The following is a 15,160-nucleotide window of genomic DNA, read 5'->3' on the forward strand; positions in this document are numbered from 1 at the left end:
ACTGGTTCTCACTGGTTTGAAGTATTAACTTGAACTGGGCAGATCAGCACTGAGAGGGAACTAGCAAACGGAGGCTTTAAATACCCTGATCCCAACAGATGTGTGTGCCTATCCCCACAATTAAAAATTGTGAAAACGAGGCAGGAATCACAGAGGACACACAGTGGAGGCATCAACACCCCATGGATGGATGCCCAGCACCCCATCTTCGACTCTGCTGCCCCATTATAGGTTAATTCAGGATCATCAGGGGAGGTTTGGACTTATTTTTAGGAGACTGGTGCTTCTCATCACTAAGCTTCTGCTGTAGTCCATCTGGGCTATCACAAAATATCACAGACTGAGTGGCCTATAAACAACAGAAATTTGTTTCTCACAGCTCTAAAGACTAGAAGTTCAAGACCGCGGCACCTGCATAGTCGGGTGAGAGCTCTCTTTGGGGTTCACAACCATTGACGTTCACTGTGTCCTCACATGGAGGAAGGGATTAGAGATCGCTGTGGAGCCTCTTCTATAAGGCTCCCCCCATCATGACTTTGGGACCTCCCAAAGGTGTCACCTCTTGTTACCATCATCTTTTGGGGGCTAGGATTCCAATGTATGAATTTGGGGGGAACACAAACATTCAGATCATAGCATCTTCTGTTCTTAGTTTCTCTTTTCACTACCCTTGGCCCCCCACAAGACTAAAGAGATACCCTAGCAGACCCATTCCTTTTGCTTTCTGTTCATTAAGGGGAATTGGATTGATAAACTATTCCGTGGGGCTCCAGAGACAAGAAACAGAGAAAGGAAATAATAGAAGGGTAAATTACAGTTCACTCTAAAGGCAAAGGAATGCATCTAGCAGGGTGGTTGACAGCTCAAGTAGAAAGGCCTGTTTGGAACCCCAGCTCTGCCACAGTTAGAAGCTGTGTGACCTGAGTTAAGTCACTTCACCTCTCTGGGCTTGGGTCTTCTCATCTGTAAAATAAGATCATCATATTGTTGTGAGGATTAAATCAAGTGTTATTTGTGACAGCTATATAGTGTAGCACGAAGACCTAAGTATCTAGCACATGTCTAATTAATAACAATGGCTAAGGTCAGAAAAATAGTTACCTACGAATGGATTCGACTACCTTGTAAGGTAATGAGGGTCCTGCAACTAGAAGGATTCAAGTAAAGGAAAAGTTGCTTCCACTTAGGTTTGTAAGAAAGTTTCTGCATCCATGAAGAAGCTGGCTGGGATGAACCTTGACCCCAGTTCTTGGGGGGGGGGGTTCTGAGACGAAGGAAGACAGGCAGGCATCTGGTTAGGGTTAGGGTTACAGGCAGGCATCTGGTTTTGGGCCCAGAATCTGATGTGTGCCACCAAACCCGCCCACTGGACCCCACTTGGCCCCTGGAGGCTATTTTTACTCCTCTCCTCTTACAGATCTGTTTTGTTAATCTCCTTATATTCGCTGTTTTGACTTCCCAGCCAGCTTGCTAATCAGTTTGCCTGCTTGACTCACAGGGTTTGCATTTGTCACTGAGACTTAAACACACACTTGTTTTGATTTCTTTTTGTAAAATTAGAAGCGTTTGATGTAATGACTGTACCTATAGACACAGCTGGTAAAGTGAGAATAATGCTCAAGTTTGCACAGTTTAAACACAATGTAGACAATAATTAGAAATGCTATCTTTAGATGTTTAGGATAAGCTTTTTCTCAGAATTGCAGTGAATGTTTTCCGAGTGGGGCTTTTCAGTGCGTATATATACAGAAATACTAAAAACGTAAGAAAATAGAGCAAATCAGTGAGTGCTTTGGTCAACTTGAAAGACGGCAGGAAATAAACCAACTGATTTTAGATCTGGCATTTTTGACTGAATGCATAAAATCTTTACATTCTCCATAATTTTCACGACTGCCGTATGATCTAATAATTTTAGGTGACAGATTGCAACTGATAAGTTGTCACAATATTCTAGAAGGAACGCTCAGCCTATATCGTTGGCCTGCAGTGAGGGTGGAGAGGGAAAATGGTGCGAATGATAAAGATAATCATCTAGATCAGGAAAATTACTGCATGTTTATTTCAGGTAACAGAAAAAAGATATAGTTATACTACATGATGATCGTAGAAACCAATAACACAGGGTCTGCAAATGAATAGAGGTTACTTCTTTCTTTAAATTAAACTACAAGATAGCAGCTGGTTTGTTTTTTTTAAAGCCAATTGTTTTAAATTTAATAGGCTATCACTGGCCTCGGCTAAGATGCAAAATATATTCCTGGGCTCACATAGATTCCAGAAAGCCGAACTTGTCAGTGTTGTACAAACTCTCCCTATTAAAAAAAGTCCCACTCAGTCGAGAGGTGATATGGAATGTAAGGCTGCGCATCCGTACCTATCACTTTAAATTGCCTTCATGCTGTATCAACTTGCTTTGTTTTGTTTTTGTGAGCAATCGTAATATCGAGAGACAGGTCCTTCTTATTTTTTCTGCTTCTCATTTCTAATTAGATTCACTACTGAGCTCTCTATTGCATCTCTGATTTTCACATTTTTCTCTGTTCAGAAAGGCATCTGGAAAAAAAGGAATATATTAAAGTAGTGAGTTAAGGGGAATCTTTTGGCTTCTTGGCATCCTAACTGAGCCGTGTCATGGTACCCTCAGTATTTATTAAGGAGGGAGATTTTTCCAAATGGAGGCTTCCAGAATGAAAGCAAAGGGCAGACGGAGAAGGTGCTCAAAGAGAGGACTTTTTTTTTTTTTTTAAGATTTTGTTTATTTATTTGAGAGAGAGAGACAGAGACGGAATGAGCAGGGGCAGAGGGAGAGGGAGAAGCAGACTCCGCGGAGCAGGGAGCCCAATGTGGGGCTCGATCCCAGGACCCCGGGATCATGACCTGAGCTGAAGGCAGACGCTTAACAGACTGACCCACCCAGGCGCCCCAATAGAGGACTTTTTCAAAGAGAAGTAGGATACCAAGCCATCCAAAGGGCTGCAGCAAAGCGATGGAGCCAGGAGAGGCCCCATATTTTGGAGGAGCAGCAAACCAAGAGGGGTGAAGGCATGCTGTAATTTTAAGGAAACAAGGAAGATAACACCAATGAGCAGGGAGCTGGTCTTGGAAATTCCTTAAAGAAGAGGTTGAACCTTTTATGTCACATGGTGAGTAGGGGTGTAAATGCCCCAGTGGGACTAACACATCCAAAGATTCACCCCAACAGGTGAATGACTGATGGCAGAACCCTTTTCTAGAATTCCCTGTCGTGATGGTGGTGTGTGTTGGGGATTGAGGGCACAAGAGGCGCAATGACGGGAAAATGCATTTCGTTTAAGATTGCCGAGTGGGAGGAGGCTCCAGCCGGGATTGAGCTGAATGCCACCAGGAGCCTCCTAGCTAGAGAGGCTTCTGGAATAGCTGTGTGAGGTGAAGAAGACGGAGGGGGGGTGGGGGTGGGGGAGGAAGGTGGGCAGAGGAGGCATGGAAAGAGGAGTTAGGGATGAGAAATGCCTGGAATAAAAAAGCCAATCCATTTCTAGGGGCCTTAATTAAAAGAACGACACACGCTCGTATGTAAAAATCCACACCTAAGGGCTCTCAGGTACAGAGCGGTCACAAGAAAGGCAGGATGTGCAAACAAGCTTTCATTAAGAAACCTGTCGGCTCTGTTTCATTTATCCAGGCTGCTCTGCATTCTGCTGGCAACTGAGCTGGAAAAATAATGGAAGGACAGACACACTCGAAGAGGCAAACAAAGGTGGGAACGTCCCAGCTACAAAACAGAACAGATGATAAAGCAGCCAGGGGAGAGCGGAGATGAGATGACATTCTTCTTAACAAAAAACAGCCACTGCCCCGCCCCCCAGCTCCAGACTCATGAGTAACGAAATATTCTGGCTTTTTAAGGGAAGAAAATGAAACAAAATCAGATGTGGGGTTCAGAGACAATGCTGCTGGTGGCTTATTTAAATCTATTCTCAACTTTCCTCTACTGCTCGATTTTGTTTTGCTGTTCACCCTTTTAGAGTCTGCATGTCCAGGGACGGGCCCTCCCCAGTTCACTTGGTGATCCTGATGAGTCCAAGCCCTTCTCAGTTAATTCCATCTCCCTCGCTAGGGGTTGGTTTAGACATAGGCTTGCGATAATTCTGACCAATGAATTGTGACAAGAACTAGGTTTCTTGCTCTTATGCATGCACGTCCGCACATGCACACACACACACACACACACACACACACGCACACACACATATGCATGCACACACATGGGGAGAAACTTCCTTCTTGCCTTTGGACACAAATGTGAGAACAGGTGACTGATGCTGGAGCTGTGGCAGCCATCTCGGCAGCTTGAGGGTGTAGCTGGCCATGAGGCAGGCAGAGCAGAAAGATGGAAACCCAGATCCTTGATGACTTCTTGAATAAACCAGCCCCAGAATACCCCACTTCTGATGTTCTCGTTATGCAATATAATTCATTTTCCTACTGTTTAAGTTTCTTAAAGTGTGTGAATCATAGCGGAGCGTGCTCAGACTGATGCAAGGCTAGCTGGTGGAGCAGGGGAGAGAACGCCGTGCACTTCCACAAGGACTCTCAAAAAAGACAAAAGACAGCCATAAGTAATTGCTGAAACTCCCTTTAATGTCTGTGGAACAGAGGAGCCATGTTGGGCTGGAACAGCAGGGGTGGGACAGAGTCACGTGTGTGTATGGGGCATTGTCAAGGTTACTCATATGACAGGATCAACTCATTGGCTCCAATTCCATCTAATAACACAAAACCCTCCCAGGCGGACTGCATGCACCGTTTGGGTTATCGCTCCCTCGGACCGCCCCACCCTGAACCCCACACTCCCCGGGACTCACAGTAGTGTTCCTGCCCGTGATGGAATGTGGTGGCGTTTCTTATAAGCGCTGCTTTCCAGAAGGTGATGGAATGGGCCCTAAAGATGTGCACCTGGCCGACTGTGTGTCAAAACCAGCGCTTCCGTGGGGAGAGATTTTTCTTTTCATTATGATTGTATTAAATCTGGCTGTGATTTCCTTTGGTGGCTCTGGCGGGCTATGCAGTAGCGCTGAACATTTGCAGAGAGTTAAGGCCTAGTGCCGCAGGAGAATTATTTCCGTGGCTGCTGGCCTGTGCAGACTCTGCAGCTGCAGAAGCCACCTCCCCGGAGAGGAAGTCGAGGGGGCGGGTGTGGGGAGCGGGGAGAGGCTGAAGCACAGAAGGATGCCTGGGGCATCGGGGCCTGATGGGCAAGGGGCACATGGTATGTCCAGATCCCAGCTCCTGCGTCTAGGAGCAACAGTGCACCGACTTGGGCACGCCCCTCTTCCACTATTGGGGTGACCTCTGGTGAGTGGGAAGAAAGCAGCTGGAGGCCCACCCGGGCCCCAAACTGGACCTTCTTGCCTCCACTTCGCTGTCCTTCAGGGTGAGAGCGCGCAAAATCTGACAGAGCTCCTGCTCTGCGAGCAGAGTAACGCCGGAGATGAAATAGGGCAGGGAGGCATCGGGGTGGGCTGGCTACCCCGTGCGGGGTTCACACCTAGGATCACGCACCTGCTCTACCCGCCTGATATTTTGGATGAATTTTCAACTTTCCCACCTCGGGAGCCTCTCTTTTTCCTGCAGGAGAGCCTCTCAAAGGAGTGATTCTGGTTCTTAGGGGTGTTTTGAGCTTTGGGATGTGGTATCAGGCCTTTCTGGGGTGATGAACTGAGTTTCGCTCAAAGAAAGGTCTGTCGTTTGATGGGCCTTCCATTTTCTGCAGCTCCAGATGTCACCCAGAAGAGCTAATTTTATCCCTAAGGAAAGAACCAGGAGGGCTGACGCCCCCTCCTCTCCCAGCCTGGGTTCTTGGTTCCACAGTCCCCCGAAACGGGCTGTAATGAAGTTATTTTGTTTTCCTCTCTCTTGCCACTATCGGGCCACGTGCTCTGCGTCTCGTCTCTAAGATCCGGCCGGGTACCTGGCGGCACAGGGGAAGCAGCCTTAACGCCCCGCAGGGGGAGTGAAGGGTTCAAGGTTTCACATGGCTCGGGAAACTGGATCGGCCCTAAGCAGTTTCCTGCCCCAACTGCTTATCTTGTCCCAAGCCCCACACCCACCGCTCCATGGCCATAAAAACCCTATAGGCAGCACGGGTTGAAGGCAGAGAACCAGCATTCCCAGGCTCTGGCTCTTATCTCAGAAACGAAAAATCAAAATACCGCTGGAGTCCCCTTCCCCCCACTCCTCTCCCTCCCATCACTCCGGGTCGATTAATCCTTCAGAATTACAGGCTGGAAAGCTCAGCTCTAGCAGTCAGCAAACGGGTCTCCACAGGGGCTGTGGATTTCAAACCGGAAACCCCACCTTCTGAGCCCGCTTAAGCCCCTCTCCACCTGCCAGTCGGTGGCATGACAGACAGTGCCGTGGGCAGGGTGCCAAGAACACCCACGCTGGGAGGTCCCCCCGGGCCCTGACATGATGGAGCGGAGCCGTGAGCCCTCTGGACCCATTATGCTCAATTACACCTTTCTCTCCAGCCGCCTAACCATTACAAAGACGGGGACCTGATTAAAAACCCCATCCGTTTCAAGCTCTTCCCATAATTTTGATCGACAACATTAAACGCTAATAGAAAAACATCTCTAATAGAACCAACGCTGACAGAAAGACGGATGCCGAAAACCAGCCATATGGCGGACCGAATCTGTGCCCGGCCGTGTTCGCAGTAGCGTGTCTCCGGCAGAAAGAGATGACACCGGGAAGCTTGAGGACCCGCATTTAATAAATCAAACTGTGTTGGCATCATCAGAATATTCACAGTTTGCCACAGGACCTGGGTCTCTTCTCACTTGCAGGCTTGGAAGTGTGTTAGGAGAAAGCAGCTTCCCAGCGCTGTTCTGATGCTTAAGTCGTTACCGTCCCCTGCACCTTAGACGTGTCACCGTGCGGATCCCTTTCCCCTTCAGGTTTTCACGGCGCTCCCCTTGCCGCCACCCTCTGGGGTCTCCTTGCCGTCCTCTGGGGTAGAGCCTTCGGCTGCCGCCTGGCTGGACTCAAAGGAACCCGGGCAAGATTTGGGGGCCTCCCCCTTGGAGGCCAGGCTTGGCGGGGCTGTCCCCATCTCGTGCCTCCGAGCCTCCCCGGGACTCGCTCTTCGGACGCCTTCTGGTTCGGCCTCTGTCAGTCTCATTCTTTCCCCTCCAAGCCTGTCCATTCCTTCCTCCTCAGACGCTACCCGCAGTGATGAAGGATGAAAGGGTTTGCACTGTTTCCCGTGGTCGTGATTTGCCGCGGAGCGGACGGCGGGCCCTCCAGCATCCTCCGGGGCTGTCAACGCCTCGGTGGCCGCCTGGCTTCCACCTCGTTCTGGCTTCTGGACCTCCCCTGAAACAGACCCGGGACAGCATCAGACCTCTGGCAGGAGGTCAGCCCTCGCTGCCTCTCTCCTCCCAACCTCAGGCCCATGTCACCGGGGCTCGGAGGTGGAAAGTGCCGCTGCAGGGGATCACGGGACCCACGTCAACAAAGAAAGCAGCCACCCTGGTGACTGCCGTGTCATTCATGGAGGGAAAGGGACCCTGCGGCCAAGGTCATCACCCATCCCTTCCAGGCGCTTGGTTGTCTCCTGCTTCCCGCTCTGTGCTTCCTCGTGCCCGTCAAGCATCTACATTGAGGACAAAGGTTCTGTAGATTCTGCGGCTCAGGAAAGACCTGGGGCCTTTAGTCATGAAAAGGGGTGCTGGTGGCCTTCCAGGTGGGGAAGAGAAGAACAGTGTGGGAGGGATTTAGTGTCCCCCATCCTCCCACTCATTCTCCAACAGCACCTCATTCTTCGGTGCACACTGCTGATGTTTCCTCAGCTCCCCGCCCCTCCTAACTACATTGGTCTGCCCAAACCTCTTCTCTAAACATCATTTTCGATCTCGACTGGAGGGGGATGGGAGAGAACGGGGTCCTGAGAACTGGCATCTAGCCCCATTTTCCTACTTATTCATTACTTTGCGATCAGGAGAACCTGTCTGGCCTCCTTTCCTCAGACACAAAACAAGGGGCAGGACTCTCTGATGTCCCTTCCAGACCTAAGCACCTGTGGCCGTGCAGGACAGAGACATGCTTGGGGAGCAACCTCCCAGCATCCAGTCCTGTGCATTCAACACCAGACTCTGAGGTTCCCAGAAGTCAAGATGTTCTTAGCCTGCAAGCCAAACAGTGGTGACATGCATGGAAGCACCTCATGGGGCTGATTTCAGGGGCCAGGGCTCTGGGGGACACGTCCTGGTACCCCCAGTGGGACAGAGTAGAGTCCCACCACCATCGGGCTGGCATCAGACACATGTGGATGGCTTCAGGCTGACAGCTGGGACTTGGGGAAGTGGAGGGAGAACTCAGGACGATTAGAAGAAGCTGACCTGTTCTGACCATGCATTTTCCCGCTTAGGACTTTTTGCCAGAGCCTAGCTGCTTGTGGGATATATTTTAATTCCTTTCACTTAGGTCTCTGACAGGGCCCTACCCGATCTGCTCCTGTTTCAGCCCGCAGCCTCATTTCCTGTGGTTCTCTCATGTCTGTGTGTCCTTCTGTCCATTCTGTGCTATCTTTCGGTCTCTGCAGGCACCTGTGGATTCTCCCTCTCTAAAACTGAATCATAGCAGCTAACGCTTTTTAGGTGCTTTTCTGGGCTGGGCTCGGTGCTCAGCATTTTACCTGTTGATCTTATTCTAGAATGCAAGCGGGGGCCTCGCCTGACTTGTTCACAGTGCTTGGCACATTCTAAGGATTCAAGAATGTTTATGAAAAGTTCCTCACTTTCCTTTTTTTTTTGATGGGAGTATAACGTACATAAAAGTGCGCCGACCGTTACGTCTACAACTCACTGAATTTCACACCGTGGACACACCCATGGAACCAGCAGCCAGGACGAGAAGCAAAATAACCAACCCCCTATAGACACTTCCCAGTCTATCTACTCCCCTGGGCCCCTTCTTAGTCACTTTCCTGCCAAGAGTGACCACTAGCCTACTTCAGACACCAAGGATGAGTTTTGCCTGGTCCTTGGTGTTCCCATACCAGAGTCGTATTGTATATGCTGGTTTGTGTCTGTATTGTTTTGTGTGTATGAGATTGATCCATGTTACAGTCTGTAGAGTGGGTTCATTTGAAGGTGTCACAACAAATATTTAAGTATGGAATGAAAACAGGCAATTCACAAGGAAATACAAATGGATGGCAAACGAGAAACGATGACTTCACTCTAACTAAAGATATCTAAATTGCAAAGAGATGCATTTTTTCATCTACCAGACTGGCAAAAATGAAAAGGTTTGATAAAGCTCAGTTTGGCTGAGGATGTGGGGAAACAGGTATAAGCACACGTTACTTAAGAGAATAAAAATGAGCAAAACTCTTTGACAGGGTATTTAGGCAACAATCCCAAATACATTTACCCTTTCACTCAGTATTTTCAGGATTAGGAATCTACCTATGGATATTAGCCCAAATATTTCAAGATGTATGCACCTAGATGCTCACTATGACATTGCTTTTTTAAAAAAGATTATTTATTTGAGAGAGAGGGAGAGACTGTGTGAGTGGAAGGAGGTGCGGAGGGAGAGAATCTTTAAGCAGACTCCTCATGAAGGAGGAGCTCCACATGGGGCTCAATCTCACGACCCATGAGATCATGACCTGAGCCAAAACCAAGGGTCGGATGCTTAACTGACTAAGCCACCTAGGTGCCCCATGACATTGTTTTTTATAGCAGAAACCTGGAGAGAATCTGAGTGCTCATCAACAGGGGATTCTGCATATACTTGCTGAGCCGTAAAAATTTTTTTGGCAGCATACACTAAAACTTGTAATTCTCCTCTAGGGAGCAAGCTGAGGGTCAGGGCAGAAAACAAGGATGGAAAAAGGCTTTAAATTTAACTTTATACCTTTCTGTGTCATTTACATTTTCTTTTCTTTTTATTTATTTATTTTTGAAGTAGGAGCCCAACTTGGGGCTTGAACTCAAGACCCTGAGATCAAGACCTGAGCTGAGATCAAGTGTTGGACGTCAAACGTACTGAGCCACACAGGTGCCCCCTGTGTGTCATTTACATTTTAATCACCTGCTTGTATTACTAGTTTAAAAAGGTAAGATATGCAACTTCCAAGATTTTGTCACCAATTAACATCTCGTCTTTCCTTTTTTGCACTAAATTGTAGACCTAAGAGCCTATATCCACTGCTTCCAGTTCCCAGTGCTGATTCACAACTCAGATCCTTCAGTCTGCCTTGTATCCTCCCTACCAGTGAGCAAGCTCTTGTCACCACATCCACCGCCCCTTTCTCAGTCCCCTCCTGCCTCCTCTGTAGCATGTTTCTTTCTTTCTTTCTTTCTTTCTTTTTTTTGAAGATTTTATTTATTTATTTGACGCACAGAGAGAGAGAGCACAAGCAGGGGGAGTGGCAGGCAGAGGGAGAAGGAGAAGCAGGCTCCCCGCGGAGCAGGGAGCCCAATGCGGGGATCGATCCCAGGACCCTGGGATCATGACCTGAGCCAAAGGCAGACGCCTAACTGACTGAGCCACCCGGGCACCCCTCCTCTGTAGCATGTTTCTGATACCACATCCTCCTCTCAAGCTGTTTCTCCCTTTGGTTTCCAAAACACTGTGTTCTTCTGTTTCTCCTCCAATCTTGTTTGGTGAGCATGCTGTATTAGTTTCCCATAGCTGCTGTAACAAATTACCACAAATTCAGTAGCTTAAAAGAACACATTTTTTTCTCTTATAGCTCTGGAGGTCAGAAATCCAAAATGGCTTTCACTGGGCCAGAACCAAAGCCACACGGCCTTGGAGGCTCTAGGGGAAGATCTGTTTCCTGCCTCTTGCAGCTTCTGGCGGCTGCCGGCACTCCTTGGCTTGCAACAGCATCCCCCAGTATCTGCCTCGGTGGTCACACTGCCTTCTCTTTTCTGTGTGTGGCAAATCTCCTTCTGCCTCCCTCTTACAAGGAGACACATGCTTCTACTGAGGACCCACATGGATAATCCAGAATAATCTCTCCATCTCAAAAGTGGGTAAATCAATCACACCTGTAAGTCCTTTTGCCCACTGAAGGTAACATTTACAGGTTCCAGGGATTAGGATCTGGAATCTTTAGGGGCCACTATTCAGCCTACTCTGCATGCCTCCTAGTTTCCTTTGTCTATCCCAAATCTCCTTCTGGCCCCTCTGATTCCCAACCCCCCCCCAACTATGTGCCATGCATTTCCCTTGTTTTCATTCACTCTCACTCACTGGCCAGCTCATGACCTTAATTCCTGACCATGAGTACAGCTCCCAAATCTATATGCACGGCTCTGACCCCTTTCTGTCAGACATACACACCCAGGTTTCTAGCTGCCAACTGGATGCCCCCACTTGGATGATCTGGAATTCCCCTCGCCCCCAAACCTCCCCTGGTAGATGTGCTCGTGCCTGCCCTATCAGTACCATTCATGGTAATACGGGCTTCACACCCTGAAGCCACCCACATTAGTGTCCTTCCCTTTTCTATACCCATCAACCGCCAAGTACTACGTATGTCCTTCAGGGCTATGAACCGAACTATCCTCTCCCCCACCCAAATTCATATTTGAAGCCCTAATCCTCAATATGATGGTATTAGGAGGTGGGGCCTTTGGGAGGTGATTCAGCTTAAATGTGGTCATGAGGATGAAGGCCCCATGATGGGATTAGTGCCCTTTAAGAAGAGAAAGAGACACCAGAGTTCTTGTTCTCTCCCTCCCTCTCTCCCTCTCTCTCTCCCTCTCCCTCTCCGTCTCTGTCTGTCTGTCTCTCTCTCTGCCATTGAGGACACAGCAAGAAAGTGGATGTCTGCAAGTCAGGAAGAGAGGATCCTCACTAGACACTGAACCGGCCGGCACCTTGGTCTTGGACTTCCCAGCTTCTAGAACTGTGGGAAATAAATATTTGTTGTTCAAGACACTTCCCTGATAGTATTTTGTTATAGAAGCCTCAGCTGACTAAAACACTCATAGTTTCTTGCATCTGCCTCTTCCTCTCCTTTCCCAAGGCAGACCCTCTGCAGTCACAGCTTGATTTCTAAGGCTTCCCTATATAAATCACTAGATGCATTTCCCAAAATTTCAGCTGGATTTGACTTAACATCACCTCAGCCAATGAACGGGTAAGCATTCAGAAAACAAGCGCAAACCACTCCTGATAGTTCATAAACCCAGCCCCTGGCAGGCGATAGCTACATGGTGACTATTAATAAGATTTATATGAATTTTTGAGGATTACTTATATCATTTAGAAAGACTGAGTATTCAAAAGTGCATACATCTAACTACATGTAGCCTAAAAAGTCGATAAGATCTAAAAAGTTCGAATTAAAATGCAGCCTAGAATTTCTGCAACATGTAACAATATTACTCTATGTGCGTTCCATTTTAACTGTGAGATGGTGCATAAAGGTATTTGTTAATAAGAATAGTATGTGGGGGCGCCTGGGTGGCTCAGTTGGCTAAACATCTGCCTTTAGCTCAGGGTCATGATCCTGGAGTCCCGGGATCGAGCCCCACATCTGGCTCCCTGTTCTGTGTGGAGCCTGCTTCTCCCTCTCCCTCTGCTCTTCCCCCTGCTTCTTGTCTCTCTCTCACATAAATAAATAAAATGCTGAAGAAAGAGAAAAGTATGTTAAAAGTATGTTTTGAACAGCTATTTATTTAATTAAATAACTGCATGTGATTTTGAGGCTTTATTAACCTAATCAAGCATTTACAAGGGCTGAACCCTGGTAAAAACTCTGAGAAACTCCAGAAGCAATGAAATATTAGTGAGTTTAGATGCACCGGAAGTCTGAAATGAGACTGAGATGAAGGGGATGCAGGAAGAGATGGTGGTAGATAGAAGAGGTGGATGTGATGCTTGGCACACTGGAATCACGGGGCGGGGTTGGGGGGTGGGCGGCAACTCAACCTGGACCACTGTTCCCACACCCCAGGCCCCATACCTCTGGTTCTTCTGGTTCAAATCTGCTTCCCACATTCAAAAAAAGCCGTTTTCTTTCTCTTTAGCCTTTCTGATGTTCACAGACAAAGTCCCAGGGGCAGAAGTTCAACCAAATCTACTTTATACTTTCTAAAGCCTGTATGTAGTTACGGACAGCTATGTATTACTGTCCTAAGAACTCACAGACCTCGGGAAGTACTGTACCTGAAAATGAGACCATGACTTGTCCTTACAGTGAAATTCACGAATATGTAAATGAAGGAATGATGCAAGCCTTGATTTTTGAGAAAATAACTATTCAGATCGGTTTTGGCCTGGATAATGTAACGTTCATACCTAACAGGTTTCTTTGCTCCTAGTCTCCCCCTGCTCTAATCCAGATGGCTTGGAGAGGGACCTTGCCTCGAGTTTTGCTACTCAAGGTGGGGTCCGTGGAGAGCGGTGGCACCATCGCCTGGGAGCTTGTTGGATGTGTAGGATCTCAGGTCTTGCCCCACACCTACTGGTTCAGAGCCTGCGTTTTAACAAGATTCCAGGCGATTTGGGCACACATGACAGTGTAGAAAGCACTGAGAGCTTTAACACAAATCTGACTATGCCTTTCCCCAGCTATCAACCCTTCTAAGGCTGCTAACTGTCTCAGGGACATAACCTAAGCTCTTGGCCTGACATTCAAGGCCTTCGATGACTCAACCTCCATCTACCTTTCCACCTGACATCCCAACTCTTGCCCTCGTATCCCTACACCCCAGCCACACCTAACCCTTCATGGCATCCCAGTCCTGCCCTCTGAGCCTCTGCTTAGGTGGATGATGCTGCCATGGCCATGGTTCCTGTATGTATCCAGATGGCCAGCTTCAACAGTCAGCGCGACCTCCATCTCCACTACAAAGCCTGTTTGATGAAATCCGGACAAAAAGTAATCTCCACAGTGCCCTAATCTCCACAAAGCTGTGTCTAGACCCCCAAGGGAACTTTGTACTTTTTACTTTTTCACACTTAAGTTGTTACTTATGTATAGTTAGCTTATAAAAATCACCTGAAGTATAAAATCTTACCCGATAAACCTTACCCATGTTCTATAGTGGGGACTCAATAAATAGCTTATTAAATGCTTGGATCTATGGGCATACATATGAATACATGAACAAATGAGTATATTAGTACATATATGTAAATGCCTTGCATCAAAAAACGAAAGCAATCCTTGAATTTATGGTATTCGTTCTAAGTTGTATTCAGGTTGCTACCCTAAAAGTTCTTAAAAGGGCACTTCCGGAAAAAAAGACTTCTAACTCACACGAACATTTAGCTACATCTGAGGTAGCTCAGGGCAGCAATAACATCATTTTCATACTAACAAAAGAAAATTTTTATTGTAGTTGTACAAGTTGAGCAAGTTTCCAGCACAGGGCAAGAAGCTTTATTCAAAAGGAGTAAATTATGGTCTTTTCTGCAGTTAAATTTTTCACCAACATGAGATGAATAAACTCCTTCTGGAAATTACTCTTATGAAATTACTTCTTCCAGGACACTTAATAGTATATTCTGGTGCCCCTGAAAAATTAATTAACCTTACCTGTAACAACCTAACCCCTAAACCATTTGCGGTGTTTTTACTGTGGGTCAGGTTAATCTTCTCTACCTTAATTTACATCTAAGTGAGGGTGGTCTAAATTACACTGGGGCCTTTTGGTGGCTGGTACTTTGCCTTGTGCCATTTCTTTAGATGACATTCTGCTCATGTCCAAACGCATGAATCTTTTTTAAAATGGCAAACCTCTGAGATTACCAGGGAGAACTTTGCAACCTTTTTTGGGGGGCGGGGGGAGGGGAGAACACTGCTGCCATCCTTAGAGGTCAAAACACAGCAGCAAGCGGGGGATGGGCAAGGCTGTAGTTCTATTGTTTGGTCCTATCAGGGATGTATTTTTTTCTGAGAAAGTCTGGATGTTAAGAGCCTCGGGACCATAAAGATATTGGGACCAGGCTCCCCCTGGGATTAGATTAGGGGTCATCAGCAAGATTTATCAATCCTCTCCTCCCTTTTGTTATCCAAAAGATATCTAAAAAGTACACTCCAGTCCTTATCAGGAGACAAAGAAAAGTTACTGAAAATGTCACAACTGCTGATCTGTAGGCCTAGGGCCTCTGCCACTTGCTGGGGGAACAAAACTCTGCCTTT

The 15,160-nt window shown here is 47.4% G+C and overlaps 1 protein-coding gene across 7 annotated transcripts in view; it reads right to left on the reverse strand.

The window, feature by feature from the left end:
* Positions 1-2,039: 2,039 nt before the first annotated feature.
* The window catches only part of CCDC149 (coiled-coil domain containing 149), a 103,905-nt gene continuing 90,784 nt past the window's right edge, over positions 2,040-15,160 (reverse strand). For 6 of the 7 annotated variants that reach the window (XM_036090606.2, XM_036090605.2, XM_078068457.1 and 3 more), the window contains one exon: positions 6,740-7,359. In XM_036090606.2, coding sequence (XP_035946499.1) covers positions 6,938-7,359 — 422 coding nt within the window. In that variant the 3' untranslated portion in view covers positions 6,740-6,937. Of the gene's footprint in view, positions 2,557-6,739; positions 7,360-15,160 lie in introns of those variants that run through there. The other variant, XM_078068458.1, reaches the window with a different exon arrangement.

This window comes from Halichoerus grypus, chromosome 3 (assembly GCF_964656455.1).
Source record: "Halichoerus grypus chromosome 3, mHalGry1.hap1.1, whole genome shotgun sequence".
NCBI lineage: Eukaryota > Metazoa > Chordata > Mammalia > Carnivora > Phocidae > Halichoerus > Halichoerus grypus.